At 44.2% G+C, this 19,186-nt stretch overlaps 1 protein-coding gene and 13 non-coding genes across 14 annotated transcripts; all 14 read right to left on the reverse strand.

The window, feature by feature from the left end:
* Nucleotides 1-2,865: 2,865 nt before the first annotated feature.
* Nucleotides 2,866-6,173, reverse strand: LOC125374834. The gene is made up of 3 exons (XM_048386501.1): nucleotides 6,159-6,173; nucleotides 4,799-5,582; nucleotides 2,866-4,670 (listed from the first exon to the last, which is right to left on the reverse strand). Exons 1-3 carry the CDS (start codon nucleotides 6,171-6,173, stop codon nucleotides 2,866-2,868), a joined length of 2,604 nt encoding a protein of 867 aa, XP_048242458.1.
* Nucleotides 6,174-9,898: 3,725 nt separating this feature from the next.
* On the reverse strand, nucleotides 9,899-9,970 carry Trnae-cuc. The gene has a single exon. It is a non-coding gene; the product is annotated as a tRNA-Glu (tRNA).
* Nucleotides 9,971-10,416: 446 nt separating this feature from the next.
* On the reverse strand, nucleotides 10,417-10,488 carry Trnae-cuc. The gene has a single exon. It is a non-coding gene; the product is annotated as a tRNA-Glu (tRNA).
* Nucleotides 10,489-10,934: 446 nt separating this feature from the next.
* Nucleotides 10,935-11,006, reverse strand: Trnae-cuc. The gene has a single exon. It is a non-coding gene; the product is annotated as a tRNA-Glu (tRNA).
* Nucleotides 11,007-11,970: 964 nt separating this feature from the next.
* Trnae-cuc lies at nucleotides 11,971-12,042 on the reverse strand. The gene has a single exon. It is a non-coding gene; the product is annotated as a tRNA-Glu (tRNA).
* Nucleotides 12,043-12,488: 446 nt separating this feature from the next.
* Nucleotides 12,489-12,560, reverse strand: Trnae-cuc. The gene has a single exon. It is a non-coding gene; the product is annotated as a tRNA-Glu (tRNA).
* A 446-nt stretch (nucleotides 12,561-13,006) lies between these two features.
* Nucleotides 13,007-13,078, reverse strand: Trnae-cuc. The gene has a single exon. It is a non-coding gene; the product is annotated as a tRNA-Glu (tRNA).
* Nucleotides 13,079-13,524: 446 nt separating this feature from the next.
* Trnae-cuc lies at nucleotides 13,525-13,596 on the reverse strand. Its single transcript has one exon. It is a non-coding gene; the product is annotated as a tRNA-Glu (tRNA).
* A 446-nt stretch (nucleotides 13,597-14,042) lies between these two features.
* Nucleotides 14,043-14,114, reverse strand: Trnae-cuc. Its single transcript has one exon. It is a non-coding gene; the product is annotated as a tRNA-Glu (tRNA).
* A 964-nt stretch (nucleotides 14,115-15,078) lies between these two features.
* Nucleotides 15,079-15,150, reverse strand: Trnae-cuc. The gene has a single exon. It is a non-coding gene; the product is annotated as a tRNA-Glu (tRNA).
* A 964-nt stretch (nucleotides 15,151-16,114) lies between these two features.
* Trnae-cuc lies at nucleotides 16,115-16,186 on the reverse strand. The gene has a single exon. It is a non-coding gene; the product is annotated as a tRNA-Glu (tRNA).
* Nucleotides 16,187-17,668: 1,482 nt separating this feature from the next.
* On the reverse strand, nucleotides 17,669-17,740 carry Trnae-cuc. The gene has a single exon. It is a non-coding gene; the product is annotated as a tRNA-Glu (tRNA).
* A 446-nt stretch (nucleotides 17,741-18,186) lies between these two features.
* On the reverse strand, nucleotides 18,187-18,258 carry Trnae-cuc. Its single transcript has one exon. It is a non-coding gene; the product is annotated as a tRNA-Glu (tRNA).
* Nucleotides 18,259-18,704: 446 nt separating this feature from the next.
* Nucleotides 18,705-18,776, reverse strand: Trnae-cuc. The gene has a single exon. It is a non-coding gene; the product is annotated as a tRNA-Glu (tRNA).
* Nucleotides 18,777-19,186: the final 410 nt, after the last annotated feature.

The raw sequence follows: 19,186 nt of genomic DNA on the forward strand, positions 1-19,186 counted from the left end.
TGTCCTTCCTCCTCAACAGCAGCACATGAAGTGAGGAGGAAGTCAGGTATGGAAGGAAGCTACCTGTAGAGGACCAGGGTGGCCAATTAGAAGACAGATTGCATTAAGCATCAAAGGAAGTGCTTAATGCAAGATATAAATAGACTGAGGGAAACCCTACAGGTGTAAAAAATGTCTAAAGATAGACAGAAGGTTGAAGGGGAAGATCTGGTGAGAGATTCCCAGAGACTGAAAATAAGGGTGTTGAGTTGTTTAAAGAGTTAGATACTGATATTCAACTGTAGACAAGACAAACATTGAACATATAGATGATTATGATGATGATGTATGAATAATGATATAACTATAGGAAGAATATAAGGTACCCTGCTACACGCACCCCCCTTTTGGGAATGGTGCCCTCACCATACGCAGCTGAAAACAGACGAACAGCCAAGGAAAGGAGCAGGATAACAAAAGGTTGCAGAAAATTAAACCTGAGAAAGCAATAACATGTGCTCAAACATATATACAATGGACTAAGTAGAGAACTATACCCAAACCATGTTCTGTTTCACCACCCATTGACCGTCAGTCATCCACTTTGGTTTCTGGCGTGACCTGCCAGGTCTTGTAACCACTGGTGGGGTGACAGAAGATAATTCTGGAACAACAGAAGTGGAAGGGCTGGAAGGCACTGGGGAAGTCGAAATTCCTCCAGGCAACTCGAGTGACGGCAACACCATAGATGGCGTCATTGAAGAGGGAACACCAGATAATTGAGCTGGTGGTGACCTTGGAAACGAAGGAGTTTCAACCGGCTGACCCAATGGAGAACCCCCAGGCACTGGAGATAAAGGAATTTCCACATCCAGGTCGGTTGTAGAAATCTCCAAAGCGGTGTTGGAGGTATCACCAGGTACAGCGGAAGCTCCTAGAGAAGGCGGAGGGCTCCGAGGTTTAGGAATGGGACGGCCATCCGAACCAATGGGAAGGAGTAAATTGCGGTGAAGTACACGATGCTCCCTAGTGCCTTCCTTGCGGACTTTAAACACAGGAACATTAGAATTCGGCTGTGATTCCACCACATAGAAATCTTTCTCCCATCGGTCGGCAAGCTTCTGTTTCCCACGAATGTTGACATTGCGGACCAACACAACATCACCTACCTTAACAGTAGCACCACGAGCCTTCAGATTATAAGTCTTCCTCTGTTTGGCCCGGGCCTTGTCCATGTTTTGAGTAGCGAGCTCATACGCAGTTGTCAACTTGCGCTTCAAATCAGCAGCAAACTGCGTATAAGATGGCGATGAAGTGTTGGCGAGAGACGTGCCAAAGGCAACATCAACAGGCAGTCTAGGATGTCTGCCGAACATGAGAAAGTAGGGCGTGAACCCAGAAGACTCGTGCAAGGTACAGTTATAGGCATGGACCACATGAGCAATATGGTCCTTCCAACGTGCCTTTTCCTGATCCTGCAGAGTCCCGAGCATCCCAAGAAGTGTCCGGTTAAACCGTTCACATAACCCGTTCCCCATGGGGTGATAGGGAGTTGTCCTTGTTTTCTGTATCCCAAGTATGCTGCACATTTGTTTGATAACATCACTTTCGAAATTCCGTCCCTGATCTGAATGTAACCTTTCAGGGAGGCCATAGTGTACGATAAAGTGCTCAAACAAGGCCTTTGCTGTTGTTCGCGCTGTTTGATTACGAGTTGGAATCGCAACAGCATACTTGGTGAAGTGGTCAGTAATGACCAGAACATTTTCGTAACCACCAGATGAAGGTTCCAGACTGAGATAGTCAACACACACCATTTCCATGGGTTGAGTGGTCTGAATGTTGACCAATGGTGCGCGCTCAGTCTGATTAGGAGCTTTCCGAAGAATGCACCTCTGGCAGCTACGAATGTGGTTCTCGACATCTCCCATCATTCCTGGCCAATAAAACCTCGTCCGTAGGAGAGCCACAGTCCTGTCCCTACCCAGATGCCCCATCCCGTCATGAAGATGAGTAATGACGGATTCTCGTTGAGGCTCTGGGACAATGAGTTGAAAGTAGGGATAATCACCTTCTGTAGTCTTCTGTCTCCTATAAAGGAGATTGTTATTGATGGAGAGAGCATCCCACTGCCTGAGGATTGAAGCTGTGTCACGATCAAATGACCTAAGAGACTCCTTTGAAGGGCGCTGATCTTTACGGAGAAGGTCCACAATCGTGCAGATTGAGGGGTCCGCCTGCTGACAAGATAGCATCTGATGATCAGTCCCAACATTGGTAGACTCGAAATCATCAACTGCTAAAACACAGTTCAATACCTCATGACAAAGTGAGAGCGTCTCTACAACACTAGACGTCTGCTGACTGTTGCAAACCGCAGACACAGATTGGATATCCATGACCTCACGTGGCAACCTGGACAACGCATCAGCATCCTTGTTCCTTGCCCCTGGTACATACTCTACAGAAAAGTCGTAAGCAGCAAGGTCAGCGAGCCAACGATGTCCAGTTGCATCCAATTTCGCTGATGTTAAAACGTAAGTGAGGGGGTTGTTGTCGGTCTTAACGGTGAATGGGTTGCCATACAGGTAGTCATGGAACTTCCTGGTGACAGCCCATTTCAGAGCTAGAAACTCTAATTTGTGAGCTGGGTAGTTGCGCTCTGATTTGGAAAGCCCTCGGCTCGCATAGGCTATCACTCGTTTCTGGCTATTTTGGGTTTGGTAAAGTACCGCGCCTAAGCCATCGCCACTTGCATCAATGTGCAGTTCGAATGGCTGAGTGAAGTCTGCGAAAGCCAAAATGGGAGCGCTGATAAGTTTACCAACAAGCTCACTGAAAGCCGACTGCTGCTCCTCCCCCCATATCCAGTTCTGGTCGGGTTTGCTATTTTTCCTTTTTTTTGCCGGATTGACCAACAAGTAAATTTGTCAAGGGCTTTGCAACTTTGGCATAATTAGGCACAAAGCGACGATAATATCCAGAGAAGCCAAGAAAACGACGAACATCATCCACATTCTGTGGAACTGGCCAGGTCTCCAGTGCCGCAATCTTCTCAGGGTCTGTCGTGATACCCTCCTCAGAGATTACGTGACCCAGATATTTCACAGAGGTCTGCAAGAACTGGCACTTAGAAGGCTTAAGTTTGAGGCCATTCTTGCGCAATCGAAGAAAGATTGCACGTAATCTCTCCAGATGCTCATCAAAGGTCTTTGAAAACACAATGATGTCATCAAGGTAAATGAGACACTGTAGGAGATGGATGTCGCCCATACATCTCTCCATAAGACGTTGAAAAGTTGCGGGAGCATTTGTGAGACCAAAAGGCATCGAGTTACACTCGTAAAATCCTAATGGACCAACCGTAAAAGCAGTACGGGCTTTATGTTCCTCAGCAACTTCGACCTGCCAATAGCCCGACTTCAGGTCAAGACAAGTGAAGTACTTGGCACCATGAAGTGCATCAAGGGTCTCCTCAATCCGTGGTAAAGCATAAGAGTCTCTAACTGTACGACTATTAAGTTGGCGATAGTCTATACAGAAACGTAAAGACGAGTCCCTTTTGCGAACAAGAACCACGGGAGAGGCATAAGGACTAGAAGAAGGACGAATAACCTTAGCATCCAACATGTTCTTCAGATGGTCCTTAACCTCTTGATACAATGCAGGTGGAATGCGCCTATGTCTTTCCCTGAAAGGACGTTCATCAGTTAGCTCAATCCTGTGAGTGACTAAGTCTGTGTGGCCCATATCCATATCAGACTTGCTGAAGATGTCATCAAACTCACTAAGAAGATCGCGAAGCTTTGCTATTTCCTCTGGAGTATGTATCTGACCCAGGGTTTCTAAATTGAAAATGTCTTTAGACTCGGGGCCAGATGTGAAAGCCGGCTCATCCGTAGAGGAGAGACCATCTAAGACATCTACTTGCTCTAAACAACAAAGTACTGTCTTGGCTGGAATAGTAACAGCCTTGGTAGATGGATTGGCAACCTCAACCTTAATCCTATTTGTAGACTGTCCTGGTATAAAATTCACAACCCCATTAACAAGGTTAAGTGAACCAGGTAGTGTGGGGGCAGCTGTAGTACAAAACTGCATGCCAATCCGAGGTGGTTTACCCCTGCTTATACCTGCAATAATCTGATTACATAAAGCAGGGATAACAATTGGCTTGGTTGTCCGCACACACTCAGTCCGGTTAAGGTCTTCCCGACGCCTAATGAGCCATTGCTGAGCCTGACTCCAAGGTGATGCAGTGGCTGCTATTGGTGCACCATGCAGGCTTTCAGCAGCAGTCATGACATTTGTCCCTAATAGTAAAGGCACCTTGAAGTGGTAGTCAGTATTGGGCACTACAAGTATCGGTATAGTTACCTCAACTTCCTGACCTAAGAAGTCACTAGGGATTAGGATTATAGCTTCAACATACCCCAAGTAGGGTAGCTTAGCTTCCCCGGCTCCTTTTAACTTCAAGAGTGAACCTAGACTATGGAGTGTATGTTGAGGGAGGTTATTTGTGTAAAATGTCTCGGACATAGTGGTAACCTGGGACCCTGTGTCTACAAGAACATTACATAAGTGGCCTTCTACCCTAACAGATGTGACGTTTGCGGGACCAATCAAATTTGATGGCAACCCAGAATTGGAGCTAATGTCGGAGTCCAATGTTCGCCCCATAACATTGACTCCTAGGAGTTTAAAGCGGGGCACTGTGGGTGACGCCGCCTAACCCCTATCTTCCCGCAATCATAACAGTGTACCTCAGTTTTTGAGGCTAACTGTGATTGAGAAGCATATGGTGTACGTGATGTGCTACCTTGTGTAACTACATTTGTAGTGGTAGACCTAGGGGGTAGATTCTGAGCCTGAGATTGGGCCTTATTGGCTTGATTCTGGGCTGTATTTGAGGGCCTATGAGATTTATACTCCAGGGTGTTAACCCTATCCCCAACAGACCTAAGGTTCTTATCAATCACCTTTAGGCGGAATAGCACATCATCCAGTTGTCTGTTGCTAGTTGTAGTGGTAGTCAATTGACATGATTGTGCATCCCCAGGGGTGGCTAACTCCTCCTCAACCCTACGGACAGCAAGCAGCAGCTTGTTATAGTCCGTACCTGAATCAAAGTGATGGCGAGTCGCTTGCTTCAGGTCATCACGAGTGAGACCCATCCAGAACCGGCTTCGAAGCAAGCTAGGTGCAGCATTGTGTGGTAAAGTGCCAGATGCCTCTATCTTGGAGATCAAATCCCGGAGGCGGCAACTCCACACAGCGACAGACTCATTCTTTTCCTGGCGGGCAGTGTAAAAACGCTCCATAAGCGTCTCGCCAGGCATCACATTGCCAAACACTAAGTCCAACTGCTCAATAGCAGTGTCAAGGGTAACAGTTTCTGAAAGCCCACTAAGTAGGTCAGCAGCTGAACCCTTGGCGGACCTCCGCATGGCATTTAGAATTGAAGTGTCCGAGAATGCATTCTCCCTACGACACCCAACAATCTCTAAATGCCATTGCTTATACTTGACCTCACCCTTGGTCCCATCCCCAGAAAATGATGACAACCGTGGACTGGGAGAATTGATAATGGGCATGTAAGTAGGCTGAAAGGGTGTGACAAGTCTAGGAGGAGCACCTACACTATGGCTATAAAAGGTAGTTGGATTATAACCTGGATATGGTGTTGGAATAGTGCGGCTAGGCCAAGACTCATGCGGTGTGTGTGAAGGTTGTGATGGGTAACTATTCAGGTAAGGTGTAGAAGTTGCCCTAGGCTGAACAAAGTTGTAAATTGAACCATGAGGCCTAGGCAGTGAAGCTGGTAGGTCCATCATAGGACTAAGGTTCACAGTCGCCGGAGAAATCTGAAACAGATTCTCAGAACCTGTGGGCATAGGTGACCTTGATGGTGGCGTATGACTAAGCAGATGAGGTACCGGCCTAGGGGAGTGAACAGGTAATGCCACCCTAGGACTGGTATATATTGTAGGTGGAATAGTGTAAGTATTGGACAACCCAAGACCTGGTGCACCAGTACCAGTAACACGATATGTCGTATTGGGATGCTGCAGCTGATTTGCAATATCATCTGCTAGTCTATTTAGCACACCAGTGCGGACCGAAGGATGCAGATGCTGAAGGCAGCTAAGTACCACATCGACCTCCGGGTCCCCACTTACATTAGCTTCAGCCATGGTGATACAAACTAAAGTGCAAGGATGTTTGATATGAGAGGAATATGAACTATATGACACTATCAAAACTGAAGTACCTCCTAAAAGGCGACAAGAATCTCACAAGTTAAGATCCAACAAACATCTGAACATCAACAAACTATGAGCTCCTCACCAAAGGATACAAAATGGATGCGTCTGAAGTTCAGCATCTAGTGCACCACAAGGTACAAGAACAATGAACTGCAGCTAGCCAAAAATAGAAGTAAGGGAACCAAAAGTCCTCACTGAGCTAAACTGGAAAAGCAGAAACCAAATACCAAAATACGAAGTATCTGACAAAGTCTCCAGAACAAAAGGGAAAAATACAACTTTAGTTTGCTAAGGTAAGTAATACGAAAAAGGTAAGTGGCAAGGTAGGTGTAAGAACAACTGACCACTTGTTGTAATAAGAAATATTACATGACTAAGCTACCACAATCTGGTTACCAAGCAGATGTGTAGGATAAACTAAGTCAATTACGGCAAAGATCACAACAATCTTACCAAAATGTTGCGAGCAGGAATATATATAGGAAGAACTAAGTATGAAGCAATATATAAGTTGCGAACGAGAAGTAATCAACACAAGAGTAATGAATTTGTTTTGATTTGAATGATGAACTAAGATGATGAAATGGTATGAATGAATAGGACGGCACAAGGACAAGACATGATATGGCAAATGTTAGTTGAGCAGATAAGGAATTTCCCAGCAGTGAAAAATATTTCAGACAGGAAAGAAGAGTGAGAAATTTAAAGTAAGAAATATGAAATAACTATTTTAGGGTACTTACTTTGCCAAAAGGTATCCAAGTGACTTAACAAATTAAATGGCTTATCTTATACCAGTAAACTGCAAATTAATTTAATAAAATTCATTGAATGAAGATGAAAATTACAATATATCACAATTAGCTATCACAGTTAAAGGGCAGTATAAATAGAATTTATCAAAATTCTGTAAAGATATAGGTTGATTTTAAATAAGAATTTAATTAAATGAGAATTCTGCAATGATAACTCAGAATGGCAACAAGTGGGTCACACAGCTGTACAACTTTACAGTTGTCAACAGTGCTTCCTAAGTGGAAAATATGATGATCACAAGTGTGACAAGATAAAGTTTCAAAAATGTTCAAGTAATGGTGATGAACATATCAAGCATATATATATATACAATGAAACAGTCAACTAATGACATTCTGATAAAATTTAGTTCAGAATGTAAACAAAGTTCATGGTCACAGTTCACAGATCAAAAGTTCATGTGTGAACAAAATGACAAATACATGTAAATCAGTTAAAATAAAAGTCACACTTCCAGGAATTGGAGGAAGCACCTCAATTTTAGCACTGATGCAGACGAAAAGTTCAACGTCATAACAAAGTGTAGATCACTGACGATTGAGGATCAAGATTTAATTTTAGTCAGAGTTATAGCTCAACGCTACACACAAAACTTCCACAAGTTGCATGGAAGAAACATCCTGAATCTTCAATGAAGAATCCTTCAACAGTGATGAAGGATTACCCCCAGAACACGATGAAGTTGATGAAGCCTGTGTCCAGAGTGACAGCCAACGGCCCCACGTTGGGCGCCAAATTTGTAGCCGGGGTAGTGGTATTTATCCGGCTCGGGCCGTTGGGAAACACAGACACAGGCAGATGGTGATAATGGATTTATTTCAAGGGGGGTGGCTGCTGTTGAAGAACTACCTGAAGAAAAGAAAATGTCCTTCCTCCTCAACAGCAGCACATGAAGTCATATATTTGCAAGTTTACAGGTATTATTTATCTTAAATATAAAAGTACAAAAGCCATTGATAAACTATACTAAAACTAACTTTAATGTTAAATTACTGTTATATGTTCATTATAGGATACTTGGAAAGCACATGGTCCAAAATGGACCATGTGGTTAATTATTTTACAAGCAAGTTTTATAATATCAATATTCCATTTACTAATTTAATATTACTTTAAATGATATTATATATATATTATTCAATTTAATTCAGCACCCTAATATAGATATTAATTTCTGACAGAAGCAGATGAAAACAGATTGAAATATGGCCATTCCATACCTGAAGAAAAGAAAATGTCCTTCCTCCTCAACAGCAGCACATGAAGTGAGGAGGAAGTCAGGTATGGAAGGAAGCTACCTGTAGAGGACCAGGGTGGCCAATTAGAAGACAGATTGCATTAAGCATCAAAGGAAGTGCTTAATGCAAGATATAAATAGACTGAGGGAAACCCTACAGGTGTAAAAAATGTCTAAAGATAGACAGAAGGTTGAAGGGGAAGATCTGGTGAGAGATTCCCAGAGACTGAAAATAAGGGTGTTGAGTTGTTTAAAGAGTTAGATACTGATATTCAACTGTAGACAAGACAAACATTGAACATATAGATGATTATGATGATGATGTATGAATAATGATATAACTATAGGAAGAATATAAGGTACCCTGCTACATTTGTTATAGGACATTTGATTGTGAAGAACATTTCAACGCCCTGTGTGCCGGCGACTGGTGGTGACGTTTATGGTTAGGTCGAAATGGAGTGTATGCAAATCCCAAGCTTTCCTGATTAGTCAATGCAATAGTTTGTACTCTTGGGACATTTTCAATAGACAAATATTCAGGAAGAAAAACAAAAAATGTCCTTCCCAGACGGGGAATCGAACCCCGGCCGTGGCGGTGAGAGCGCCAAATCCTAACCACTAGACCACCTGGAAATGTGCTCTTTGAGAGTGAATGGGGAGTACTGTCGGACTTGCCCTTGTGCACCTTTTACTATCTTATCCTTGGTGTAAGTGTTTTCTCACTAAAAATCTGTTATTAGATAGTTTAGATCAAATTAATGTGGCGTAAGAGACGCAAGGGGTGCAATACATCCCATTGTTGAAAGTACTAGCTGCGGGCTCCGGATTATCACGAGCCACGTGCTGCAGAGGGCAGAGACAGCACGGGTATTTGATTTTGCACGATGTTTGTTATAGGACATTTGATTGTGAAGAACATTTCAACGCCCTGTGTGCCGGCGACTAGTGGTGACGTTTATGGTTAGGTGGAAATGGAGTGTATGCAAATCCCAAGCTTTCCTGATTAGTCAATGCAATAGTTTGTAGTCTTGGGACATTTTCAATAGACAAATATTCAGGAAGAAAAACAAAAAATGTCCTTCCCAGACGGGGAATCGAACCCCGGCCGTGGCGGTGAGAGCGCCAAATCCTAACCACTAGACCACCTGGAAATGTGCTCTTTGAGAGTGAATGGGGAGTACTGTCGGACTTGCCCTTGTGCACCTTTTACTATCTTATCCTTGGTGTAAGTGTTTTCTCACTAAAAATCTGTTATTAGATAGTTTAGATCAAATTAATGTGGCGTAAGAGACGCAAGGGGTGCAATACATCCCATTGTTGAAAGTACTAGCTGCGGGCTCCGGATTATCACGAGCCACGTGCTGCAGAGGGCAGAGACAGCACGGGTATTTGATTTTGCACGATGTTTATTATAGGACATATGATTGTGAAGAGCATTTGAACGCCCTGTGTGCCGGCGACTAGTGGTGACGTTTATGGTTAGGTGGAAATGGAGTGTATGCAAATCCCAAGCTTTCCTGATTAGTCAATGCAATAGTTTGTAGTCTTGGGACATTTTCAATAGACAAATATTCAGGAAGAAAAACAAAAAATGTCCTTCCCAGACGGGGAATCGAACCCCGGCCGTGGCGGTGAGAGCGCCAAATCCTAACCACTAGACCACCTGGGAATGTGCTCTTTGAGAGTGAATGGGGAGTACTGTCGGACTTGCCCTTGTGCACCTTTTACTATCTTATCCTTGCTGTAAGTGTTTTCTCACTACAAATCTGTTATTAGATAGTTTAGATCAAATTAATGTGGCGTAAGAGACACAAGGGGTGCAATACATCCCATTGTTGAAAGTACTAGCTGCGGGCTCCGGATTATCACGAGACACGTGCTGCAGAGGGCAGAGACAGCACGGGTATTTGATTTTGCACGATGTTTGTTATAGGACATTTGATTGTGAAGAACATTTGAACGCCCTGTGTGCCGGCGACTAGTGGTGACGTTTATGGTTAGGTGGAAATGGAGTGTATGCAAATCCCAAGCTTTCCTGATTAGTCAATGCAATAGTTTGTAGTCTTGGGACATTTTCAATAGATAAATATTCAGGAAGAAAAATAAAAAATGTCCTTCCCAGACGGGGAATCGAACCCCGGCCGTGGCGGTGAGAGCGCCAAATCCTAACCACTAGACCACCTGGGAATGTGCTCTTTGAGAGTGAATGGGGAGTACTGTCGGACTTGCCCTTGTGCACCTTTTACTATCTTATCCTTGCTGTAAGTGTTTTCTCACTACAAATCTGTTATTAGATAGTTTAGATCAAATTAATGTGGCGTAAGAGACACAAGGGGTGCAATACATCCCATTGTTGAAAGTACTAGCTGCGGGCTCCGGATTATCACGAGACACGTGCTGCAGAGGGCAGAGACAGCACGGGTATTTGATTTTGCACGATGTTTGTTATAGGACATTTGATTGTAAAGAACATTTCAACGCCCTGTGTGCCGGCGACTGGTGGTGACGTTTATGGTTAGGTGGAAATGGAGTGTATGCAAATCCCAAGCTTTCCTGATTAGTCAATGCAATAGTTTGTACTCTTGGGACATTTTCAATAGACAAATATTCAGGAAGAAAAACAAAAAATGTCCTTCCCAGACGGGGAATCGAACCCCGGCCGTGGCGGTGAGAGCGCCAAATCCTAACCACTAGACCACCTGGGAATGTGCTCTTTGAGAGTGAATGGGGAGTACTGTCGGATTTGCCCTTGTGCACCTTTTACTATCTTATCCTTGCTGTAAGTGTTTTCTCACTACAAATCTGTTATTAGATAGTTTAGATCAAATTAATGTGGCGTAAGAGACACAAGGGGTGCAATACATCCCATTGTTGAAAGTACTAGCTGCGGGCTCCGGATTATCACGAGACACGTGCTGCAGAGGGCAGAGACAGCACGGGTATTTGATTTTGCACGATGTTTGTTATAGGACATTTGATTGTGAAGAACATTTCAACGCCCTGTGTGCCGGCGACTAGTGGTGACGTTTATGGTTAGGTGGAAATGGAGTGTATGCAAATCCCAAGCTTTCCTGATTAGTCAATGCAATAGTTTGTAGTCTTGGGACATTTTCAATAGACAAATATTCAGGAAGAAAAACAAAAAATGTCCTTCCCAGACGGGGAATCGAACCCCGGCCGTGGCGGTGAGAGCGCCAAATCCTAACCACTAGACCACCTGGAAATGTGCTCTTTGAGAGTGAATGGGGAGTACTGTCGGACTTGCCCTTGTGCACCTTTTACTATCTTATCCTTGCTGTAAGTGTTTTCTCACTAAAAATCTGTTATTAGATAGTTTAGATCAAATTAATGTGGCGTAAGAGACGCAAGGGGTGCAATACATCCCATTGTTGAAAGTACTAGCTGCGGGCTCCGGATTATCACGAGACACGTGCTGCAGAGGGCAGAGACAGCACGGGTATTTGATTTTGCACGATGTTTGTTATAGGACATTTGATTGTAAAGAACATTTCAACGCCCTGTGTGCCGGCGACTGGTGGTGACGTTTATGGCTAGGTCGAAATGGAGTGTATGCAAATCCCAAGCTTTCCTGATTAGTCAATGCAATAGTTTGTAGTCTTGGGACATTTTCAATAGACAAATATTCAGGAAGAAAAACAAAAAATGTCCTTCCCAGACGGGGAATCGAACCCCGGCCGTGGCGGTGAGAGCGCCAAATCCTAACCACTAGACCACCTGGGAATGTGCTCTTTGAGAGTGAATGGGGAGTACTGTCGGACTTGCCCTTGTGCACCTTTTACTATCTTATCCTTGCTGTAAGTGTTTTCTCACTACAAATCTGTTATTAGATAGTTTAGATCAGATTAATGTGGCGTAAGAGACACAAGGGGTGCAATACATCCCATTGTTGAAAGTACTAGCTGCGGGCTCCGGATTATCACGAGCCACGTGCTGCAGAGGGCAGAGACAGCACGGGTATTTGATTTTGCACGATGTTTGTTATAGGACATTTGATTGTGAAGAACATTTGAACGCCCTGTGTGCCGGCGACTAGTGGTGACGTTTATGGTTAGGTGGAAATGGAGTGTATGCAAATCCCAAGCTTTCCTGATTAGTCAATGCAATAGTTTGTAGTCTTGGGACATTTTCAATAGACAAATATTCAGGAAGAAAAACAAAAAATGTCCTTCCCAGACGGGGAATCGAACCCCGGCCGTGGCGGTGAGAGCGCAAAATCCTAACCACTAGACCACCTGGGAATGTGCTCTATGAGAGTGAATGGGGAGTACTGTCGGACTTGCCCTTGTGCACCTTTTACTATCTTATCCTTGCTGTAAGTGTTTTCTCACTACAAATCTGTTATTAGATAGTTTAGATCAAATTATTGTGGCGTAAGAGACACAAGGGGTGCAATACATCCCATTGTTGAAAGTACTAGCTGCGGGCTCCGGATTATCACGAGACACGTGCTGCAGAGGGCAGAGACAGCACGGGTATTTGATTTTGCACGATGTTTGTTATAGGACATTTGATTGTAAAGAACATTTCAACGCCCTGTGTGCCGGCGACTGGTGGTGACGTTTATGGCTAGGTCGAAATGGAGTGTATGCAAATCCCAAGCTTTCCTGATTAGTCAATGCAATAGTTTGTAGTCTTGGGACATTTTCAATAGACAAATATTCAGGAAGAAAAACAAAAAATGTCCTTCCCAGACGGGGAATCGAACCCCGGCCGTGGCGGTGAGAGCGCCAAATCCTAACCACTAGACCACCTGGGAATGTGCTCTTTGAGAGTGAATGGGGAGTACTGTCGGACTTGCCCTTGTGCACCTTTTACTATCTTATCCTTGCTGTAAGTGTTTTCTCACTACAAATCTGTTATTAGATAGTTTAGATCAGATTAATGTGGCGTAAGAGACACAAGGGGTGCAATACATCCCATTGTTGAAAGTACTAGCTGCGGGCTCCGGATTATCACGAGCCACGTGCTGCAGAGGGCAGAGACAGCACGGGTATTTGATTTTGCACGATGTTTGTTATAGGACATTTGATTGTGAAGAACATTTGAACGCCCTGTTTGCCGGCGACTAGTGGTGACGTTTATGGTTAGGTGGAAATGGAGTGTATGCAAATCCCAAGCTTTCCTGATTAGTCAATGCAATAGTTTGTAGTCTTGGGACATTTTCAATAGACAAATATTCAGGAAGAAAAACAAAAAATGTCCTTCCCAGACGGGGAATCGAACCCCGGCCGTGGCGGTGAGAGCGCCAAATCCTAACCACTAGACCACCTGGGAATGTGCTCTTTGAGAGTGAATGGGGAGTACTGTCGGACTTGCCCTTGTGCACCTTTTACTATCTTATCCTTGCTGTAAGTGTTTTCTCACTACAAATCTGTTATTAGATAGTTTAGATCAAATTAATGTGGCGTAAGAGACACAAGGGGTGCAATACATCCCATTGTTGAAAGTACTAGCTGCGGGCTCCGGATTATCACGAGACACGTGCTGCAGAGGGCAGAGACAGCACGGGTATTTGATTTTGCACGATGTTTGTTATAGGACATTTGATTGTAAAGAACATTTCAACGCCCTGTGTGCCGGCGACTGGTGGTGACGTTTATGGTTAGGTCGAAATGGAGTGTATGCAAATCCCAAGCTTTCCTGATTAGTCAATGCAATAGTTTGTAGTCTTGGGACATTTTCAATAGACAAATATTCAGGAAGAAAAACAAAAAATGTCCTTCCCAGACGGGGAATCGAACCCCGGCCGTGGCGGTGAGAGCGCCAAATCCTAACCACTAGACCACCTGGGAATGTGCTCTTTGAGAGTGAATGGGGAGTACTGTCGGATTTGCCCTTGTGCACCTTTTACTATCTTATCCTTGCTGTAAGTGTTTTCTCACTAAAAATCTGTTATTAGATAGTTTAGATCAAATTAATGTGGCGTAAGAGACACAAGGGGTGCAATACATCCCATTGTTGAAAGTACTAGCTGCGGGCTCCGGATTATCACGAGACACGTGCTGCAGAGGGCAGAGACAGCACGGGTATTTGATTTTGCACGATGTTTGTTATAGGACATTTGATTGTGAAGAACATTTCAACGCCCTGTGTGCCGGCGACTGGTGGTGACGTTTATGGTTAGGTGGAAATGGAGTGTATGCAAATCCCAAGCTTTCCTGATTAGTCAATGCAATAGTTTGTACTCTTGGGACATTTTCAATAGACAAATATTCAGGAAGAAAAACAAAAAATGTCCTTCCCAGACGGGGAATCGAACCCCGGCCGTGGCGGTGAGAGCGCCAAATCCTAACCACTAGACCACCTGGAAATGTGCTCTTTGAGAGTGAATGGGGAGTACTGTCGGACTTGCCCTTGTGCACCTTTTACTATCTTATCCTTGCTGTAAGTGTTTTCTCACTACAAATCTGTTATTAGATAGTTTAGATCAAATTAATGTGGCGTAAGAGACACAAGGGGTGCAATACATCCCATTGTTGAAAGTACTAGCTGCGGGCTCCGGATTATCACGAGACACGTGCTGCAGAGGGCAGAGACAGCACGGGTATTTGATTTTGCACGATGTTTATTATAGGACATATGATTGTGAAGAGCATTTGAACGCCCTGTGTGCCGGCGACTGGTGGTGACGTTTATGGTTAGGTGGAAATGGAGTGTATGCAAATCCCAAGCTTTCCTGATTAGTCAATGCAATAGTTTGTAGTCTTGGGACATTTTCAATAGACAAATATTCAGGAAGAAAAACAAAAAATGTCCTTCCCAGACGGGGAATCGAACCCCGGCCGTGGCGGTGAGAGCGCCAAATCCTAACCACTAGACCACCTGGGAATGTGCTCTTTGAGAGTGAATGGGGAGTACTGTCGGACTTGCCCTTGTGCACCTTTTACTATCTTATCCTTGCTGTAAGTGTTTTCTCACTACAAATCTGTTATTAGATAGTTTAGATCAAATTAATGTGGCGTAAGAGACACAAGGGGTGCAATACATCCCATTGTTGAAAGTACTAGCTGCGGGCTCCGGATTATCACGAGACACGTGCTGCAGAGGGCAGAGACAGCACGGGTATTTGATTTTGCACGATGTTTGTTATAGGACATTTGATTGTAAAAAAGATTTCAACGCCCTGTGTGCCGGCGACTGGTGGTGACGTTTATGGTTAGGTCGAAATGGAGTGTATGCAAATCCCAAGCTTTCCTGATTAGTCAATGCAATAGTTTGTAGTCTTGGGACATTTTCAATAGACAAATATTCAGGAAGAAAAACAAAAAATGTCCTTCCCAGACGGGGAATCGAACCCCGGCCGTGGCGGTGAGAGCGCCAAATCCTAACCACTAGACCGCCTGGGAATGTGCTCTTTGAGAGTGAATGGGGAGTACTGTCGGACTTGCCCTTGTGCACCTTTTACTATCTTATCCTTGCTGTAAGTGTTTTCTCACTACAAATCTGTTATTAGATAGTTTAGATCAAATTAATGTGGTGTAAGAGACGCAAGGGGTGCAATACATCCCATTGTTGAAAGTACTAGCTGCGGGCTCCGGATTATCACGAGACACGTGCTGCAGAGGGCAGAGACAGCACGGGTATTTGATTTTGCACGATGTTTATTATAGGACATATGATTGTGAAGAGCATTTGAACGCCCTGTGTGCCGGCGACTAGTGGTGACGTTTATGGTTAGGTCGAAATGGAGTGTATGCAAATCCCAAGCTTTCCTGATTAGTCAATGCAATAGTTTGTAGTCTTGGGACATTTTCAATAGACAAATATTCAGGAAGAAAAACAAAAAATGTCCTTCCCAGACGGGGAATCGAACCCCGGCCGTGGCGGTGAGAGCGCCAAATCCTAACCACTAGACCACCTGGGAATGTGCTCTTTGAGAGTGAATGGGGAGTACTGTCGGACTTGCCCTTGTGCACCTTTTACTATCTTATCCTTTGTGTAAGTGTTTTCTCACTACAAATCTGTTATTAGATAGTTTAGATCAAATTAATGTGGCGTAAGAGACACAAGGGGTGCAATACATCCCATTGTTGAAAGTACTAGCTGCGGGCTCCGGATTATCACGAGACACGTGCTGCAGAGGGCAGAGACAGCACGGGTATTTGATTTTGCACGATGTTTGTTATAGGACATTTGATTGTGAAGAACATTTCAACGCCCTGTGTGCCGGCGACTGGTGGTGACGTTTATGGTTAGGTGGAAATGGAGTGTATGCAAATCCCAAGCTTTCCTGATTAGTCAATGCAATAGTTTGTACTCTTGGGACATTTTCAATAGACAAATATTCAGGAAGAAAAACAAAAAATGTCCTTCCCAGACGGGGAATCGAACCCCGGCCGTGGCGGTGAGAGCGCCAAATCCTAACCACTAGACCACCTGGAAATGTGCTCTTTGAGAGTGAATGGGGAGTACTCTCGGACTTGCCCTTGTGCACCTTTTACTATCTTATCCTTGCTGTAAGTGTTTTCTCACTACAAATCTGTTATTAGATAGTTTAGATCAAATTATTGTGGCGTAAGAGACACAAGGGGTGCAATACATCCCATTGTTGAAAGTACTAGCTGCGGGCTCCGGATTATCACGAGACACGTGCTGCAGAGGGCAGAGACAGCACGGGTATTTGATTTTGCACGATGTTTGTTATAGGACATTTGATTGTAAAAAACATTTCAACGCCCTGTGTGCCGGCGACTGGTGGTGACGTTTATGGTTAGGTCGAAATGGAGTGTATGCAAATCCCAAGCTTTCCTGATTAGTCAATGCAATAGTTTGTAGTCTTGGGACATTTTCAATAGACAAATATTCAGGAAGAAAAACAAAAAATGTCCTTCCCAGACGGGGAATCGAACCCCGGCCGTGGCGGTGAGAGCGCCAAATCCTAACCACTAGACCGCCTGGGAATGTGCTCTTTGAGAGTGAATGGGGAGTACTGTCGGACTTGCCCTTGTGCACCTTTTACTATCTTATCCTTGCTGTAAGTGTTTTCTCACTAAAAATCTGTTATTAGATAGTTTAGATCAAATTAATGTGGTGTAAGAGACGCAAGGGGTGCAATACATCCCATTGTTGAAAGTACTAGCTGCGGGCTCCGGATTATCACGAGACACGTGCTGCAGAGGGCAGAGACAGCACGGGTATTTGATTTTGCACGATGTTTATTATAGGACATATGATTGTGAAGAGCATTTGAACGCCCTGTGTGCCGGCGACTAGTGGTGACGTTTATGGTTAGGTCGAAATGGAGTGTATGCAAATCCCAAGCTTTCCTGATTAGTCAATGCAATAGTTTGTAGTCTTGGGACATTTTCAATAGACAAATATTCAGGAAGAAAAACAAAAAATGTCCTTCCCAGACGGGGAATCGAACCCCGGCCGTGGCGGTGAGAGCGCCAAATCCTAACCACTAGACCACCTGGGAATGTGCTCTTTGAGAGTGAATGGGGAGTACTGTCGGACTTGCCCTTGTGCACCTTTTACTATCTTATCCTTTGTGTAAGTGTTTTCTCACTACAAATCTGTTATTAGATAGTTTAGATCAAATTAATGTGGCGTAAGAGACACAAGGGGTGCAATACATCCCATTGTTGAAAGTACTAGCTGCGGGCTCCGGATTATCACGAGACACGTGCTGCAGAGGGCAGAGACAGCACGGGTATTTGATTTTGCACGATGTTTGTTATAGGACATTTGATTGTGAAAAGCATTTGAACGCCCTGTGTGCCGGCGACTGGTGGTGACGTTTATGGTTAGGTGGAAATGGAGTGTATGCAAATCCCAAGCTTTCCTGATTAGTCAATGCAATAGTTTGTACTCTTGGGACATTTTCAATAGACAAATATTCAGGAAGAAAAACAAAAAATGTCCTTCCCAGACGGGGAATCGAACCCCGGCCGTGGCGGTGAGAGCGCCAAATCCTAACCACTAGACCACCTGGGAATGTGCTCTTTGAGAGTGAATGGGGAGTACTGTCGGACTTGCCCTTGTGCACCTTTTACTATCTTATCCTTGCTGTAAGTGTTTTCTCACTACAAATCTGTTATTAGATGGTTTATTTCAAATTAATGTGGTGTAAGAGACGCAAGGGGTGCAATACATCCCATTGTTGAAAGTACTAGCTGCGGGCTCCGGATTATCACGAGACACGTGCTGCAGAGGGCAGAGACAGCACGGGTATTTGATTTTGCACGATGTTTGTTATAGGACATATGATTGTGAAGAGCATTTGAACGCCCTGTGTGCCGGCGACTAGTGGTGACGTTTATGGTTAGGTCGAAATGGAGTGTATGCAAATCCCAAGCTTTCCTGATTAGTCAATGCAATAGTTTGTAGTCTTGGGACATTTTCAATAGACAAATATTCAGGAAGAAAAACAAAAAATGTCCTTCCCAGACGGGGAATCGAACCCCGGCCGTGGCGGTGAGAGCGCCAAATCCTAACCACTAGACCACCTGGGAATGTGCTCTTTGAGAGTGAATGGGGAGTACTGTCGGACTTGCCCTTGTGCACCTTTTACTATCTTATCCTTTGTGTAAGTGTTTTCTCACTACAAATCTGTTATTAGATAGTTTAGATTAAATTAATGTGGCGTAAGAGACACAAGGGGTGCAATACATCCCATTGTTGAAAGTACTAGCTGCGGGCTCCGGATTATCACGAGACACGTGCTGCAGAGGGCAGAGACAGCACGGGTATTTGATTTTGCACGATGTTTGTTATAGGACATTTGATTGTGAAGGGCATTTGAACGCCCTGTGTGCCGGCGACTGGTGGTGACGTTTATGGTTAGGTCGAAATGGAGTGTATGCAAATCCCAAGCTTTCCTGATTAGTCAATGCAATAGTTTGTAGTCTTGGGACATTTTCAA

Source organism: Haliotis rufescens, unplaced genomic scaffold (genome assembly GCF_023055435.1).
Source record: "Haliotis rufescens isolate VD_foot unplaced genomic scaffold, xgHalRufe1.0.p SCAF_6, whole genome shotgun sequence".
In the NCBI taxonomy this organism is placed as follows: Eukaryota; Metazoa; Mollusca; class Gastropoda; order Lepetellida; family Haliotidae; genus Haliotis; species Haliotis rufescens.